Below are 18,673 nucleotides of genomic sequence, written 5' to 3'. Positions count from 1 at the left end.
GTTTATCTATTAATTAGGAATAATTTGTTAGTTTCCTTTTATCTTTAGGAAAGTGTGTTTAGTGTTCGATAAGGACTTTATATTTTCCTTTTATCTTTAGGTTAGTTTTTTTTTCTTGTCCAACAAGGACTTGTATCAACCCATGGGTATAAACATGTACACTCGGGGTCTATGTAATCAATCGCTACGATCAATACAATTCGGTGCATCGCCACCCTTTTTACTTCTACTTTTGTTTTTACGTTCCGGCGGAACTTGGCACCCGACGCAGGGCTGCATCGTCTTCGATCTCCGGCGAAGGGATAAGTCCAATGTTCCGTCGGCCCAGGCAATTGTATCGTTTACATCGGCGTTGTTCAAGGCTGCATCAGTACATTCGACCTCTTGGATTGCTCTGGTTTGGATGATATATTTGCCTACCTATTTATCATGTCTCTATTAATCTAGTCTTAGCATATCAATTTAGCTCTATCGGCTGTCTCTCGCTTTAGGGTTTCTGCCGGTATCGGCTAAATAGCGTTGCTAGATTAGATTAGCCTAGGCATCTACCACCCTGAAAATCAGTCAACGGCTTGATTGTCTAGATATTGTGTTTCTTTTCATACTTAGTGCTGCATCAGTTAAGTTTGATATACTAAGTCGTGCTTAGAACCATAATCTCTAGCCTGCCTCTTGATTGCCAATAAGGGTTTCATCGGGGTTTCAGCCGTTGAGTTATCTGGACGTTGCATCGGCTCATAAGGATTGCACATACATATAAGTTGGATTTCACCGATGACAACAAAGGTTTCACTGTTTAATCTAATCTTGTGGATTTCATGACATCGGACCTCCAGCCGATGTGTGCTTTAACCTTCGGATTGATGCTTATTTATCATATCATTGCTAGCCGATTGGTTTATACTGGATTATATTATTATTTTATTACATCATCATCAGCCGATTGCCTTTATATCATTATCTACATTGGACATATAGCCGATTGCTTAAACCCTATCGCTATCGGCTGGTATCGGCATCGGCTATTATTGGCTACCGGCTAGAATTACTCCATCGGCTTGTCAGCCGATCGGCTGTTTTGATTTACTATTTGCATATCTTGTCAGTTGCAGGATTAAACTGACTGGCACGCCCACATCTCATCATATTTGGACCTGCACTGGAGCTAAGCAGATCTCCCAGGCCGGTGTGTTCAATTTTCTCGTCAACAGGTATCCATGCCAGGTGTTATACCGGTGGCTTCAGGGGGTATTCACACTCGAAGTTGGCAAAGAAGCTAGCTAGCCACTCTCTTCGTAGAGAAAATAAAAGCAGCTGCTAGATAAAAAATAGTGTTTTTTCGATTCAATAGACCTATGGTCGGAGGATCCCTCCTTCTATCTATACCCCTTTCCTGGGTAGGCCTGGTAAGAAAGCAAATGAATACATAGAGTTTTGAAAGGAAAGAAAGCACATAGCTTGACAAGCGAGCATCCCTTTGATGGATGTGGGAAAGGCGGGTAGCGGGAGGGAATATAATCCAAATAAGTTGGAGCTTATTACTGCTAGTTTGCAACAGAACGGCATAGACTGTCCATATTTTGCTAAATTCTTAAATGAGAGAGTGGGTACCATGTCTAAATCAGATTTGGCTCGCTTAGAACTTGATAGGCTTCTATAAACTAAATTGAATAAAAATAATAAAATAAAGCTCATTTGCGTTAAATTGGACAAGGAAGGGAATGAAGATGGCATTGAATGCCCTTTCCGCAAGAAGGATAGGAGTTGGCTTACCGCATCTACCTTCTCATCGCGGGATAAGGGCTGGGGCTAACTTAAGTACTAAAGCTGCGGGAGCGGCTGCCTTCGTTGATTCCCCACGAAGGAATCGGAATATCGCTACTTCCCCTTACTGTCCTAAGCGGGGGAGATGGATTAAAAACCTTGTGTGAAGGAAAGGCTGTCAAAGCTTTGACAATTAATAGATACCTATCATAGAAAAACTTTTCTCCAAGGAAGCTTGCTTCTTGTTCTAGATTTGATCTGATCCTAAAATAGGTTACTTTTCTTTCCGTCGGTGCAATAGAATTAGCGGGAGTATATTATGGCAGGATCAGTCGCCTGGGCAAACCAACCCTCCTCCAAGAAGAATTGTGCTATGCCCCCCCCCCCGATATCCCTATAGAGCGAAAGAGCTGCCTGGTGATCCCTAGGTTGCAGCACGTCCGGTCGTTAACTCCTCTCTAGCTGCCGCCGTTTTTAGGACCGACCGATGCCTCACATGCATGCACAGGTACCTATGTAGTGTAGTGTCATCATTTTCAACCATACTATTTTTTTTAAGATAAAGTTGCTAAAAAATATCTATGTTTAGTTTGTTATCAAATTTGATAAATACAATAAAAAAATTATGTCAAAATTTTGGCAATATTCTGAACATGCCCTAATCCGCTCCGCGAGACGTGTGTGCTTGGTTGGGTACTTGGGTGAGGTGGGGAACGGAGGGTGGGCTACCGTTTTCGCGTCGCTCGGTGATTCGGTCCAGCCCACGGAGGCATGATACTGTCACGGTGACAACTGCGCCTGCAACAGGAGCCCAACCTGTGATTCGGCCCATGCGAAGACGGAGGCCGAATTCTCGCTTCCCTGTGAGTGAGTGGACCCAGTAGCTGTAGACTGGGCCACTAATAGAGAGATGAGAGAGGCTTAATGGTGTCTTGCTATAAAAGCCGACAGGAAGACCGAGATTGGATCGAACAATGTAATATCAACAATTCAAACTCTAATTCCATCTCTCTCTTCCTGTTCTTCCTCTGTTCTTCGTGTTCTTCCTCTGTTCTTTCCCCTTTTCCAAGTCTTCCTCTTCTTCCTCTGATTCTGCGAGAGAAATCTGTTGCAGCGAGACTTGAGACTGTGACAATTTGGTATCAGAGCAACCATCCTGGAGAAGCCATGCTATACCTCCCGATTGCAGCTTCAAGTAGAGGCGATGGAGAAGCAGAACATCGATTCGGCAAGGTGTTGCTGGAGATTCAGGAGTCCCTGGTGACGTTGAATCAAGCTCAAGGTGAGACTCAAGCAGCCGTCGTCAAGATGGAACAAGGGGTGAATAGCTGGAGGCCTCAAGTGGAAGCAGCGGTACAGGAACTGCGAGAGGAAGTCGGCGATCTTCGTCAACAATTGGATCTCACAGTCAAGGCGAAGCAAGCTTCTCCACTGTCGTCTTCCCCTCGAGTTCCGTTGACGGACGAGGAAAGGAAGGCGGTACAGGAGCTGCGAGAGGAAGTCAGTGATCTTCGTCAACAATTGGATCTCGCAGCCAAGGCGAAGCAAGCTTCCCCAACGGCGTCGTCCCCTCGAGTTCCGTTGACGGACGAGGAAAGGAAGGCGCCGTTGCTGCCCACGCCGCCGACATCATTCCAGGTGGCCGCGGCGGAAGGCGGAAGCAAAGGGGCCTGTGGCCGACTGCAATTTCATGAACACTGGGGAAGGGTTCTGGGGATGGCTAACACCCTAGGCCCGACTCCGGTCAAGGGTACGTATGAGTTTCCTTCCACATCCCTGAAAAATTTTGATCAATTTGAATTGGGAGGTGGGGAAAGTGATGGGGATCAATTCGGGCGACAATATAATCATAGGGTTCCGAAACTTGATTTTCCAAAGTTTGATGGCACAGATCCTGAGGATTGGAGGATGAGATGTGAGCATTATTTTGATGTGAATAATACTTTTCCTGGATTGTGGGTTAGAATAGCAACCATTTATTTTTCGGGAAGAGCAGCTTCGTGGTTAAGATCAACTAAGGCTCATGTTAGATTTCCTATATGGGAGAATTTTTGTGTAGCTATGTCGAACAAGTTTGATAGGGATCAACATGAGGTTCTGATTAGGCAAATGGATAGTATCAAGCAAATAGGTTCTGTTTGGGAGTATTATGAAAAGTTTGATGAGTTAATGAATCAGCTTTTAGTTTATGATCCCCTTTTGAATATACGGTATCTAACACATCGTTTTACTGCGGGATTGCGTCGGGAGATCAGAAATGCAGTTCTCTTGCAACGTCCAAAGGATTTGGAGACAGCTCTGGCTATTGCATCTCTGCAAGAAGAAGTTATGTTAGAATCTGTGATAGGGTCAAATCCGAAAAGAACTGACAATGGTCTGCAAGTTAGACCAAATCCTGCATTCAAAAGTGCTTTGCCATTACCTTTACCGCCGACTCGGGGAATGCAAGTTGGGATGGTGTCTAGAACAGCAGATCACAAGGGAAATGACAATTCCAAAATGGTGAATAATGCTGATAAAATTTCGGTGTTAAAGGTACAGCGGCGAGCTCAAGGACTATGTTACATTTGTGCTGAAAAATGGTCACCTACACACAAATACTGTTCAGTTGCATGCTGTTCAGGAGTTGATCAATACCTTGGGTTGTGATGACATTCCTGATCAAGAGCAGTTAGAACAATTGGAAGAATATGACAATCCAGACTTGATAGCAATTTCTGTGCAGGCTATACATGGGTCTGAAACTGTGGGTTGTATGCGTATGCTTGGATATATTCAAGGGAAAGAAGTGTTGATTCTTGTCGATTCAGGCAGTACAACCAGTTTCCTTAGTTCTCAGATTGCACAGAAACTTACTGGAGTCACTCCATTAGTTGCAGCTACTCGGGTGAAGGTTGCCAATGGCACTATTCTGAATTGTGTTGCTTCAGTACCAAACTGTGATTGGATGACTCAAGGATGGGTTTTCTGCACAACTTTTAAGGTCTTGGATTTGGGCAGTTATGATATGATATTGGGTATGGATTGGTTAATGGATCATAGTCCAATGCAGGTGGATTGGATACAGAAGACTTTGACAATTACTTGGAGGCAGCAATCTGTGACTTTGCAGGGCATTTTATCTGAAATGGAACAGTGTGTCTGTATTTCAGCTCAACAGTTTCAAGAATTAAAAGACAGACAAGCTATATCTCACTTAATTCAGTTATGTGCTGTATCTGAATCTGTTCCACATGAATCTGTTCCAACTGAAATTCAGCAGGTCCTCTCGAATTTTGCTCATGTCTTTGATGAACCCTCAAGTTTGCCTCCTTCTCGAGCATTCGATCATTCAATTCCACTTATGCCTGGGGCTTTGCCGGTGAATGTTCGTCCTTATCGGTATACACCTACTCAGAAGGATGAGATTGAGTTACAAGTCAAAGAAATGTTGGCCAAAGGGACAATTCAACCTAGCTCTAGCCCTTTTTCGTCTCCAGTCTTGTTGGTGAAGAAGAAAGATGGAACGTGGCGCTTTTGTGTTGATTACCGACATCTCAATGCCATTACTATCAAGAATAAATATCCCTTACCAGTCATCGATGAGTTACTAGATGAGTTGTCTGGCGCTCACTGGTTCACTAAGTTGGATCTACGAGCGGGTTATCATCAGATTAGAATGCAGGCAGTGGATGAACATAAAACAACATTCAAAACGCATCACGGTCATTTTGAGTTTCGTGTGATGCCTTTTGGTCTAACTAGTGCACCGGCCACCTTCCAAGGATGTTTGAACAATATTCTGTCTCCTTTGTTGAGAAAATTTGTGCTTGTTTTCGTGAACGACATTTTGATTTACAGTAAGACCTTATCTGATCATGTTCAGCATTTGCAATCAGTGCTACAAATATTGACAAAGCATCAACTTAAGGTCAAAAGCAGCAAATGCTCTTTTGCTCAACAACGGCTAGCATACTTGGGACATATTGTTAGTCCAAATGGTGTATCTACCGATGAAGAGAAGATTCAGGTTGTCAGAAACTGGCCAACCCCAACTTGTGTCAAAGAATTGCGTGGTTTTCTAGGTTTAGCAGGTTACTATCGCAAATTTGTTCGACATTATGGATTGTTGAGCAAGCCATTGACTAATCTTTTGAGAAAAGGGCAAATTTATATGTGGACTGATGAGACTGAAAAGGCTTTTCAGGCATTGAAGCATGCATTAGTCACTGCCCCAGTTCTTGCAATGCCAGACTTTGATGCACCTTTTATTGTGGAGACAGATGCATCTGATAAGGGCATTGGTGCAGTTCTGATGCAGAAGTAACATCCTATTGCTTTCTTGAGCCGTGCTTTGGGTCCACGACATCAAGGACTGTCCACGTATGAAAAGGAGAGTTTGGCTATTATTTTGGCTGTTGAACATTGGCGCCCATATCTCCAACATGCTGAGTTCTTTATTCGCACTGATCATTGAAGTTTATCATTTTTAGATGATCAGCGTTTGACAACTCCTTGGCAACATAAAGCACTAACCAAGTTGCTGGGTTTACGCTATAAAATCATTTATAAAAGAGATAATCCATTGTATGCCACTGAGTTTGTCATAGGTCTACGATTTGCCACTGACTTTGTCACGTTCTATAATATGCCATCGATTTTTGCTTAACTTCTACGATTTACCACCGCCATCCGGTTAGTCTCCGTTAGTACTGTACACTTTCATCCAAATGACCAAAATACCCCTGAGACAAAAACTTTCAAATTTTGGATAAAAATTCTGAAATGTCAGACTTTAAGTTTTTGGACAAATTTTGAATGTTTACAATCTTATGTTTATGATATGGTATTTCGGAATTTTTGTCCACATTTTGGAAGTTTTATCCCAGGGGTATTTTGGTCATTTGGACAAAATTGTACAGTACTAACGGAGACTAACTGGACGGCGATGGAAAATCATAGAAGTTAAGTAAAAGTCGATGGTATATTATAGAACGTGACAAAGTCAGTGGCAAATCGTAGAGCTATGACAAACTCAGTGGCATATAATGGATTGTCTCTTTATAAAAAGGGTGTTGAGAATGGTGCGGCTGATGCTTTATCTCGTTTTCCTTCAGACTCAGTGCTGGAATTATCGGCAGTTTCTTCTATTGTTCCAGATTGGATTAAGGAGGTGATTGATGGCTATGCTACTGACCTGGATGTGTGCAGTAAGGTTCGCACTTTGTGTATTAGTGCAGATGCGGTTCCTGATTTCTCACTGAAGGATGGGGTTCTTTATTTCAAGAATAGAATGTGGATTGGTAATAACGCTGCTGTTCAACAGAAAATATTGGCCAATCTGCATAATGCACCTGTTGGGGGTCATTCAGGTATCAATGTCACTTACCAATGCATCAAACAATTGTTTGCTTGGCCACATTTGCGTACTACTGTCGTTCAGTTTGTGACTGCATGTTCTATCTGTCAACAAGCCAAGTCCGAACATGTTAAGTACCCTGGTTTGCTTCAGAGTTTGCCTGTTCCAGACCATGCATGGCAAATCGTGTCTTTGGATTTCATTGAAGGGTTGCCGAAATCTGCCACTTTTAACTGCATCTTGGTAGCCGTGGATAAGTTTTCGAAGTATAGCCATTTTGTCCCTCTTGCTCATCCTTTTACTGCCATGGATGTGGCTGAGGCATATATGTAGTTCATCCACAAATTACATGGTTTGCCGCAATCTTTAATCTCTGATCGTGATAGAATTTTTACCAGCACATTGTGGACTACTTTGTTCAGATTGGCAGGCACTCAGTTGCGCATGAGCTCATCTTATCATCCGCAAACCGATGGGCAAACTGAGCGCGTCAACCAATGCCTTGAAACTTTCCTTCGGTGTTTTGTTCATACTTGTCCCTCTCAATGGAGTAAATGGCTGGCTCTTGCTGAATATTGGTACAATACATCATTTCATTCAGCATTGGGAACTACTCCTTTTGAAGTGCTTTATGGGCATAAACCAAGGTATTTTGGTTTGTCTGTTAATGCCTTATGCGAGTCATTAGAATTGTCGGACTGGTTACAGGAACGTGAACAGATGCAGAGTCTGATTAGAGACCATTTGTTGAGAGCTCAAGCTCGTATGAAATTTCAAGCGGATAAGCACCGTTTTGAGCGTTCATTTGCAGTTGGTGACTGGGTTTATTTGAAGTTGCAGCCGTTTGTCCAACAATCTGTGGTCACAAGAGCAAATCGCAAGTTAGCATTTCGTTTTTATGGTCCATTTCAGATCCTGGCTCGTGTGGGTGAAGTGGCTTACAAGTTGGCATTACCTGCAACAAGTCTGATTCATCCAGTGATTCATGTTTCTCAACTTAAGAAGGCTTTGGCGCCAAGTGAATCAGTGCAATCTTCATTGCCGGTGTTTCAGATTGACTACAGTAAGCAGCCAATTCCATCTCAAATTTTGGATCGTCGTTTTGTTCGCAAGGGTTCTAAAATGGTGGAGCAACTACAAGTTCGCTGGTCTGGTCCTGATTCTCAGGTTGTTACCTGGGAAAATGGTCAAGAGTTGCGTCGTCGATTTTCTATTGCTGAAGCTTGGGGACAAGCTTCGTCTCAAGGTGAGGAGAATGTCACGGCGACAACTGCGCCTGCAACAGGAGCCCAACCTGTGATTCGGCCCATGCGAAGACGGAGGCCGAATTCTCGCTTCCCTGTGAGTGAGTGGACCCAGTAGCTGTAGACTGGGCCACTAATAGAGAGATGAGAGAGGCTTAATGGTGTCTTGCTATAAAAGCCGACAGGAAGACCGAGATTGGATCGAACAATGTAATATCAACAATTCAAACTCTAATTCCATCTATCTCTTCCTGTTCTTCCTCTGTTCTTCGTGTTCTTCCTCCGTTCTTTCCCCTTTTCCAAGTCTTCCTCTTCTTCTTCTGATTCTGCGAGAGAAATATGTTGCAGCGAGACTTGAGACTGTGACAGATACATGGGCTCAAATCGTGAGTGGCAGCCCAGTTACGGCCTGCGTGGGGATTCTCACCGACCTGCGTTGCCTTCGCTGCTCGCACGAAAGGGAACCTGGCCCCCGACCCCGAGGTCTCCCTCAACTGTGGACGGCGGACGCCGCGCGCTCGCCGCAGGGGCGCCGGCTGCGGCAGTGGGGATCAGGCGCCGTCGCGCGCCCACGGCGTCCTCCCGTGCGGTTGGTCCTCTGCGCCGGGCTCCCCTCCCGTGATCCTCCCACCGGTTCCTCTCAAGGTAAGTTCCCCAAACCATCTCCCCTCTCGCTTGTGAGTGTCTAGCTAGATGGAGCACTGATTCTGGAAGGGGCTGGGCGATTGGCCATTGCGATCCGATTCGTGGAAAACCGTCTTAGTTAGTTGTAATTGGCTGTTTCGTATCCTTGGAGATAGGTGCATTTCTGTACCCTGATGTCTAATGTACTGTGAAGAGCCAGAGATGAATTTTGGATTCTATCATGAGTTCCTGACGGTGTCCACGGTTTGTAAATCAACTGGATGAATGGACCTGGGTCTTAGTCTTGCAATGATTTGTTGTTATAACTTTCACATTTATGATTTATCATATTTTTTATGAAAAAAAAGAAGGATTCATTTGCAAATGAGATATTTGTGGAAATATGTGGAACAAGTGAGTGCAAATCAACGAACAGAAGAGAGATGCTTCTAGCCAGGTATTCTGTAATAAGAGAAAGCCAACAAATAATTCCTTGTACCTATATCAATGCAACAAACTGTATAAGCCACAAGTGAAATCTCATTGCGGTGTCTGATCAAATCCAGTGAACGAGGGAATACTATCAGATATTGATCGATCAACACAAACAAACAATGAAATTTATTTGATCTAGACGATGATACATTAAAATCATCAAGCATCACACTTTTTATACAAGAAATATTCATCCATGTGCTTGCCTTGCCGACCCCTGTTGCATGCACTGATATACCCATTTACATACCCAACTATGCTTCTCTGCATATGTTCTTTTCCCCAACTACACCTGGCAAATCTGGTGGGCTTCAGGTCCAGCACACTACTTTATTTACCATCTCCCTCCCCAACTACGTTATTTACTCCAGTGCCGCTTTGCACTATGAAAGTGCACTTGCTAACACTGAGTTTCTAAAAGAATGACACCTCTTGAATATAACTTGTTGCACCTTCTTCAGAGTTCAGACATTCTCAGTCAACTGGGGAGCAAATTTCTTTACGGCGTCACCAACTGTCAGGCATATCTTTTCTTCACCAATGAGCTCTGTGAATTTTGCTGACCGGAGCTTTTGGATCACAGCCGCCCCAGGATTGGCGAAAATCAGCTGTAAGTACAGACATGGGTTTTCTTCTTAGTGTACATTCCTAATGTGAATATTCTTCTAATAGCTCATTTAGTTCTGTATCGCTAGAAATTTAAGTTTTCCTTTTTACCTGAATCTGGCGCTTTTCAAGTGTCCTCAACAACTCTTTGAAGGCATGGATTCCACTTGTGTCAATATCATTTACAGCTGTTAAAGAGTTAGAAAAGCCAGCAGCCGTAACTCAGTAAAACAAATCAGCAATATGTTGTATAGAAAAAAATAATACAGTTCTTACGAGATAGGTCAACAATCAGAAACTCAATTTTTGGTAACTTCTGTTCCTTTTGATGTTCTTCCTCATCTCTCAGCCATCTCAGCATTCTGAAATTGGATAGCAAGTTAAGCATTGTTTTCTTATAATTATTTCTGAGATTGCAACATGTTGCTAGAATACTGAAGATAACACAATGATATATCGGATGTGATCTTATGGTATTAGAATATTTATGACACAAGGGGCTTTCACACACAGCCATGATTTGACTTTATTCCAGAGGATCTTCTCATGCAATATTTCTCTTTTAAGGGTGAGTTGACTTTTGCTTTTGTTCTGGTAGCAACTGAAAATGGATTGTCTACATCCCCCCTCCCCCCGAAAAAAAAAGCAGAGAGAGGAGAAGAGAAGTTTGTATAAAAACACAACAGTGGTGATAAACTGATTACCATATCCAGGTAATTATTTTTTAAATATTTATAAGCAGAATACAATTGACCAAAAAAAATCTAATATAAAAACTACTAACTTAGTAAAATACCATAATTCTGAACTTGGGGACATTTTACCTTTCTTTAACATAATTGGAGTTTGTGAAGTATATTGCTGAGTCCACTCTTACAATTAGCATCCCTGGCACCTTGGTAGCTTCTGGATATTGTTCAACATTTCTATAGATAATCGTTCTTGGAAGGTTGCCAAGTAAAGCTGTCCTTGGCCGTGTTACATGGAGCAGAACTTTGATTAGTGATATTACAACCTATTCCACAAACAAGTGCAACAATCATCAGCCATTTGTCTATCGTACAAGGTGTTCGGCTGTAAGCGACCTGACAGAAACAGTCAGAAATTCACACCGCAATGAGCAAGCCATACTCCACAGATGAAAATATTACTCCAAGGAATGCCCCCAAGCACGCCATGAAGTCCAACTTATCAACCTTCCAGATAAGGTAGGCTGATTCAAAGTCAAATAGGCCAAGCACTGCTGATATGATGATGGAAGAAATGGTGGCATTGGGCGTGTACTTGAACAATGGAGTGATCCACAGGAGTGCAAGCAATACTACAGTTGACATAACAATATTGGACATTGGTGTTTTACCTCCAGCCATGCAATTGACTGCTGATCGTGCAAAACCACCTGCAGGAAACTACTTCAATAACAAAGAATGCTAATATGCTCTTGATAGTTAGTTGTTTTATGCTGAATCAGCACTTACCTGTGGCTATATAGCAAGACGTCATTGAACCGACCACATTCATGGTTCCTAGAGCCAACATTTCTTTGTTCCCATCTATCTGGTAATCGTTCAATCCAGCAAATGTTCTTCCAACTGCAATCGCTTCCTAACAATGTTTGCATCGGTTGACAATTCAGCACATTGCTATTTTAGAGTGCTTTCATGCTACAGTTTTTAAACTAAAAGGAAATAATGCAGTTTACCGTAAGGCTTATCATTCCAGCTACTACTCCAATTTTGAATCCTTTGAGCAAGTATGGGCCAGTGAAAAATATCAGGCTAGCTGAAGGTGGATTGATGCCTTTCTTGACGTTTTTTACCTGCAGTTTATTTGGACAACCTCCACTTCAACTTATCTGGAAATACAGCACAATTGCTTGGCTTTTCTAATGGCAAAGATCAAGTTGTGAATGAGAACTCACGATTGCGACGCCTTGTTTGTCAGCACGAGTGATGTAGACGAACAAAGTTGAAATGATCACCGAAATGAGTGGTGCAATTGCTGGGACCCAGAAGAGCTTCTTGTTCTTCTTGCCCTGAATAATCCCAGTGGACAAGTGTGATCATCAGTTCATCAACAATAGTCAAGGTAACACTAAATCGTTATGTAATTTTGTCTTACGATGTACTTGGCAACCAGGAGGAATGCCAAAAATGATGCTCCGATCAATATTGTCTGCCAGTTCCACTGCAGCAACAACCAACCATGAGTTATCTCAAACACTACCCTTTTTCAGAGAAGAGATCAAGAAGTTGGAGAGGTACAAAAATACTTGCCCCATGGTGAACATTTCCCCAGACTGATTTCATGACCGAGATGATGTCAGTCTTCTTGGTGAAGTTTGCAATTCCAAGGAAGCCTTTAAGCTGCTGAAGAGCAATGGTGATGGCGGCGCCGGCCATGAATCCGATGATGGCAGCATGAGACAGGAACGCTATGATGAACCCTAGCCTGCAGAAACCCAGCGCCGCCTGTGTGACTCCTGCAAAGAAGGTCGCTGTGAAGGCGAGCCGTCTGTAATCTAGCGGGTTCTTCTTTGAGTCAATCTCCTCCTGGAGGAGAGTACCAAGCAGCAGTGAGATGACGGCCACTGGACCCATTGCTAGCTCCCTTGAGGTGCCCATCAGAGCGTATATCAATGGCGGGACGAAGCTACTGTCTGCCAAAAGAGAACCACCACATCTCAGTTCAATTAGCTCCTGAAGAAATGATCTCATCACAGTGTAGTAAAGATTTTCAAGTAGCACGAAGATGTTTTGATTGCATTGCACTTACGCAGCCCAATCTCTGGTGGCAGGTTAGCAAGCTTCGCGTAGCCGATGTCCTGGTTCAAGATATCGTCCATTAGTTAGAGATGAAAGATGCTCACTAATGCAGAAAATGCTATCACTGTTGAGAATCACTGTTGGTTGTCAGTGATAGTGGTAAATCTCAGCTCAGTAATGCACCTGAGGTATGACGAGGCTGGCAAGGGTGAGGCCGGCAATGAGGTCGCCCTTGAACTTGGCGAGGGTGTATTGTCTGCCCCATTCGAACACCGGGAAGACGTGCTGCAAGGCGAGCCATAGCTTCCTGGACCTCGGCTGGTCCTTGTACCGCCGCATCGGCTCGTCGGAGAAGAACGTCTCCTTCACCGTGCCGGCGAACTCCGCCAGGAGGTTCTTCTTCGGCGGCGCGCCGACATTGTAGCCGTCGTGCTGCTGCTGCGCGGCGCCGTTGTCCATGTCGGCGTCGAGGTTGTCGGCACCGTCGGACACGGCTCGCGGCATTGCCGGCGTTGGTTGCAGAATTCGGCGGTTAAATAGGCGTGCAGAACTGAAGATACCTGACGTCTACCTGCCGAGATATTCGAGGCAAAGCAGAGTGGAAACAAGTTTGCATCAGTACGATGAATGGAGACATGATGATTTGCATGGCCTTAGGTTGGTTTTGCGTCCAAATGGGAAAAGGTTCTATTGATTTGTGGTGTCCACGTAGATGAGCACTGCTGAATCAGCAAAGCTCAATTAGTACATAGGGGAGTAAAATTTCATAATTGAATAAACCCCCCCCCCCCCCCCCTTTTGGCCATAAGCGACGTTATCATGATTACTCTTTGATGAGTATATAGTGGTTGAACCATAAAGACCATATTAACTTGTGGATAAAGCTATGTTACACCCTGAACATTCACCAAAGTCTGAAAATTTACGCGCTGAACTTCCCAAACAGTTTACTTTGTTTACCTCCTCTACCTAGCTCGATTGAGTCACGGTGACATATATTAAGAAGACCAAGAACATCTGAAATATGGTTATAGTTCCTTGAACACTAAAGGGAAAAGATACAGGGGAACACGCACATACAAACCGGAAATGCTAATGGGTGGGTGATCGCTCACCCACCCGCCCAGCGATCACCCGCCCACCCTCTCCCCTATACTACTATATGTACTCCTTCCTCTTCTCCCCCTTCCTCCTCCCCTTCCCCTCTTTTTACTACGGTAGACCACACAAATTTTTTTAAAAAACAGAAGTTAGAAAAATTTATGTATAGAAATATTATATATAAAAAATTTGAATTCAAATTCAAATTTGAATCGGATATGTAAACTTTTGACTTATAAACTTTGGGTCTATAAACTTTAGGTGTATAAACTTTAGATGTATAGAAATACTATATATAGAAAATATTTGAATTCAAATTCAAATTTGAATCAGATATAATTCAAATTCAAATTTGAATCGGGTATATAAACTTTAGGTCTATAAACTTTAGATGTATAGAAATACTATATATGAAAAATATTTGAATTCAGATTCAAATTTGAATCGGATATTTGAATTCAAATTCAAATTTGAAACAAGTATATAAACTTTTGACTTATGAACTTTAGGTCTATAAACTTTAGGTGTATAAACTTTAGATGTATAGAAATACTATATATAAAAAATATTTGAATTCGAATTCAAATTTGAATCGGATATATAAACTTTTGACTTATAAACTTTTGGTCTCTAAACTTTAGATGTGTAAACTTTAGGTGTATAAATTTACTAAAATATGAAAGTAATGCGGTGCCAAAAAAGGAAACCAGGTGGAGGGAGGGAGGGGGGAGGTGGAGAGCGAATCTGATCGCTGCCCCATCCCCACGGCGATCGATCGCCCATTAGGCGTCCCCCATACAAACATGTAGTACTATTAACGAGAATTAATATCATGCAAACGTATCAAGTATCATTGTACTATCAACGAGGAAGTACATCCTACAAAGCCAAGAAGTACCAGGATACAAAAGAAATCCTACACATCGAGACACCGTTGCACCTTATTACTTAAAAAAAGAGGTGAGACACTGATGCTTACCGGAGGCACTTGTGCGTAACCAACCAATGAAACTCTCTGCTTTCTTGCACATCGCTGAAGCCAATGCCCATATAAAGGCAACCGAGGTGCTCGAGCTACGATCAAGGTCAATCACCCGGTTAGAAATTAATAGGAGTATAGGACCAAGTTAGTAGTACAAAATAATTCCATAGGCTTGAACATATTATTCCTTTATTCCAATATGAACATTTATTAGTATCTAGTGGCATAATTACGCAAGAAAGTTGGTAGTCATATTTTTCAAACAAGAGGATGAAGCTAGACCATTTTCTCTCAATGGCGAAACATTACCTTGTTAAAATGAAACAAGAATCCACACTGTTGATTATGTCGGGTTCAGATTATAACAATACATATATGATTGAATCTATATTAAGTTGTCACGGTTGTCGAAATATGCTTTAATTTCATATATTAACCAAACTATTGCGAAACGATAGATATTAAGATTATGTATCATGTAACTACAGATTTAACATCAAATTTATCACAAAATTATAGATTTAAGATGGAGTATCGTAAAATTAAATATTTAATAACAAAGTTTTCACAAAACTATGAGTTTAGCACCAATTTGATCACAAAACTTGGACGTTTAAACTCAAATAAAACATTAATGCTAAGAATTTAAACATCAGAATTTGTAGTTTTGTGATAATTAATTAAATTTATACTTTTACGATATTTAGCCTTAAAATTATAGTTCTGTGACAAATTTATTGTTAAATCTGTAGTTTTATGATATATATCATCTTAAATTTATAGTTTTATGATGTATCATCTTAAATTTATAGTTTTATAATAATTTGGTTAAAGTATATGTATTTTATGAAATGATTAATTTCTATGCGTTACATGGAGTTTGTCTTCAGAAACCAAAAAGGATACTCTGGATAGGAAAGCTGGCCGTTTCAACAGTTAAAGACATAGACAACAGACGGAACAGACTGAGTTATGAACTTAGAAACCTCGGTTGCAGCTTAAAACTTTAGCAAAATTGACTTTTGTGTTGTCGTGCCTATAGTTTTTTAAAGCTTTCAGCGGCATACTCCCTCTATAAAAAAAAAAAGACAAACTAGGCAAGGATTTGATGTAACCTAGGATAACGAATCTAGACTTATCTAGGTTGCTTTTTTTTTTTTGACAGAAGGAGTACACGCCATGCCTCCAATATTTTAATGCAACAAAGAGAAAAAGGATAGCCACACATGCATGCATATGAAAAATGGTGATGAGAAGCTCTGTTTTTAGAAAGATTGTTCTTTGCTTCCTCAACTCAACTCTCATTACAGTTTAATTTTCACCCTAAACTTCAATCCTATTCATTTTCAATGTTAGAACTGGTTCAATTTGCATTCAGAGAGTTCTTTTTTTCTTATGAATGGTTTTGGGATACGTGACAGGCACATAATCTTTTTTACAATGGATTTCACATCTTCTTATTTGGCAATAGTCTACATATTTTCCTTTTTAAAGACATGCAACGATTGATACACCAAACATGAAGGTCCCCCCCCTTTTTAATTAAAAAAGAGGGTGAATAGCTAATATGGTTCCTAAAGTTTCGCTTCGGGCCCAGTTTAGCCTTTGAGGTTTTAAATCGTCCAAACAAGTCCTCCGAATTAATCATTTGGATTAATATAGTCCTTGGACAAAAAAAGTGCCACGTGAGCATGACAAGTCATCATCGCATGCAGCGGTATGAATGAAATGACAACTCTACCCTTATATACCATATAGTAAAGAAAGAAAAAAGAAGATAAATGTTTCACACGTGTATGATCGTTTTAGAATTGTCACTTACGATTGCTGCAGCCAAGCACTGATCGTGTAAATTCCTTTGTCGGCCACCCATCCGCAACAATGTTAGGCCTAGGCTGGCCTGTTATTTTTTCTGTTTGTGTCTTCTCTTTCATTTCTATATGGTATATAAGGGTAGAATTGTCATTTCATTCATACGCTGCATGCGAGGATGACTTGGCATACTCACGTGGTATTTTTTGTGAGTCCAAGGACTATATTAGCCTAAATAATTAATTTGGAGGATTTGTTTAGACGATATGAAACATCGAGGACTAAATTACTGAGCCAAAAGCGAAACTTCAATGACCGTATTAGCTATTCACCCTAAAAAAGAGACATAACTCTTTTGTCAAATTCATTTAACAACCAATATGTAAAACTTAAAATTAGAGAGGCCTCAAAATAATTGCATTTGTTAACTCTCAGCATCTTAATGCGAACATTCGTGAAGAGGCGGCAGAATTACATCCGCACTTTGAGAATAAAAAGGAGTAAGGTGGAAGAGAATTATAATATCAATTAGTATGACTTTGCCATATGTGACTTTCAGAGGCAAGCAATCTAACTAGAACCATCAACAATGATCAAAATTAAATGCAAAAATTCTAAAAATTAAATGATAAAATGTAAGAAAAGCCGTGTGATCTGGAACTGGAACTTGAAGTCAAGTCTATGCCCTGTTGGTAGTATTCTGATAGGATTGAGCTATTCTGCACACAATGCATGATTTGTTTAGTTCTTTACCAGGCGATATATCAGTTTAGCTCTCACTCCTTCCAGCCTGCTCCTGAGTTATGCAAGCTGCTTCTCAGTTGGTGATAGGTCTAGATTAATCGGATATTGCATTTAAATCCAGGATCAAATCTCCACTGAAATCTCAGCAGTTCATCTGTCCCTTTCGTCCTTCCCCCCATTTCTTTGCCTTCCCATTTCAACGTTTCTTTTCCCAGTTGACATTGCAGAAAACTGAAGAAATTCATTTTTCAGAGATAACTAAACAAGTCTGGTTAGTCTTATTTATAGTACTTATGGAGCAAACCCGGTTCCTGTCATTGACTCAGCTGATAATCGGCATTACTATTTACTAGTAGTATTAATTATGTAAGCAGAGAACTTGAACAGAAAAGGGGTATTTGCTTCTCTGAAGTTTCTAAGGAGCAGGTAACGGCCGTATGATGCAGTGATAGGCCTATCTATTATTCTACTACCTCCATCCCAAAATATTGTTATCTAGGATGGGATTTGACCAATCTAGGACAACAAATACTGTCTAGATTTGTTGTTTTAGGATGGGTCAAATCTCATCCTAGGTAGCAACATTTTAAGACGAAGAAAGTACTGTTTAAATAGCTGCGCCGTCCATCCACTTCCTCTCAATTGAAGTCTCCCAAGCTATCCATCCACTCCTTCCCCATACCACAACCGATTCACATCTTTCACCATAATAATATTACAATTACAGATACTAATGTATGGGGTAATAGAAAGGTGATACATATCAAGTGCTATAATGGTAGTGATATTATGGTTGATGATCCTCACCCATCGCCACCATAGCCCTATTAAAAAGAAAAAGGAAAAACAGTCTTCTTAAAAACCAGAAAAATGTACTTGGTTAAGAAAACTAGTTGAATATAGTGTTTTATACTCGACCCATGCTTTACTTCTTAAATCATATAGACTTATATAATTATGGGTACTCCCTCCGTCCCACAATATAAGGGATTTGGGGTGGATGACATCCACCCCAAATCCCTTATATTATGGGACGGAGGGAGTAGGTTGTAATGCACGGATATTTTTTAGTCTAAAAACACTATATGATTTTGGGTATTAAGAAAAAGAAAATCAAATATAGTGAAAACTTGATTTTTGTTATTAAGTCCAAAAAATAAAATTTGATTTTGGGTAATCATTGTAGTTTTTCATTCCC

The 18,673-nt window shown here is 41.2% G+C and overlaps 1 protein-coding gene, 1 long non-coding RNA gene and 1 pseudogene across 4 annotated transcripts; 2 read left to right on the top strand and 1 right to left on the bottom strand.

Annotated features, from left to right (window-relative positions):
• Nucleotides 1-2,594: 2,594 nt before the first annotated feature.
• LOC136355901 (uncharacterized) lies at nt 2,595-8,464 on the top strand (annotated as a pseudogene).
• A 374-nt stretch (nt 8,465-8,838) lies between these two features.
• LOC4331938 (uncharacterized) lies at nt 8,839-12,841 on the top strand. 2 transcript variants are annotated; one of them, XR_001544679.3, is made up of 4 exons: nt 8,839-8,991; nt 9,927-10,075; nt 11,897-12,159; nt 12,308-12,841. It is a non-coding gene; the product is annotated as an uncharacterized lncRNA (long non-coding RNA). The 2 variants fall into 2 exon arrangements; XR_001544680.3 differs by having other exon boundaries at nt 12,254-12,841.
• Nucleotides 9,559-15,015, bottom strand: LOC4331937 (sulfate transporter 1.2). Of its 2 annotated transcripts, XM_015776287.3 has the most exons (13): nt 14,917-15,015; nt 13,020-13,407; nt 12,847-12,895; nt 12,348-12,730; nt 12,193-12,258; nt 11,993-12,106; nt 11,774-11,890; nt 11,550-11,676; nt 11,184-11,470; nt 10,896-11,086; nt 10,348-10,433; nt 10,183-10,259; nt 9,559-10,073 (listed from the first exon to the last, which is right to left on the bottom strand). In XM_015776287.3, the coding sequence occupies exons 2-13, from the start codon at nt 13,338-13,340 to the stop codon at nt 9,930-9,932; spliced, it is 1,962 nt and encodes a 653-aa protein (XP_015631773.1). In that variant the 5' UTR covers nt 13,341-13,407; nt 14,917-15,015; the 3' UTR covers nt 9,559-9,929. The 2 variants fall into 2 exon arrangements, with proteins under 2 accessions (XP_015631773.1, XP_066164996.1); XM_066308899.1 differs by lacking the exons at nt 12,847-12,895; nt 14,917-15,015 and having other exon boundaries at nt 12,348-12,753; nt 13,018-13,780.
• Between the last annotated feature and the right edge of the window lie 3,658 nt (nt 15,016-18,673).

The sequence above is a fragment of the Oryza sativa genome, chromosome 3 (assembly GCF_034140825.1).
Source record: "Oryza sativa Japonica Group chromosome 3, ASM3414082v1".
NCBI classification, from domain to species: Eukaryota; Viridiplantae; Streptophyta; class Magnoliopsida; order Poales; family Poaceae; genus Oryza; species Oryza sativa.
This window is presented reverse-complemented; position numbering and strand designations above follow the sequence as displayed.

Bases quoted from the DNA above. Each gene is read 5' to 3' on its own strand.
- LOC4331937 (XM_015776287.3), bottom strand. From the start codon at position 13,340: ATGCCGCGAGCCGTGTCCGACGGTGCCGACAACCTCGACGCCGACATG. The intron at 12,259-12,347 runs GCAAGTATTTTT...TTGTTGCTGCAG, and splicing joins GGGGAAATGTTCACCATGGG to TGGAACTGGCAGACAATATT. The intron at 11,087-11,183 runs GTGTGAATTTCT...TTTGTGGAATAG, and splicing joins AGTATGGCTTGCTCATTGCG to GTTGTAATATCACTAATCAA.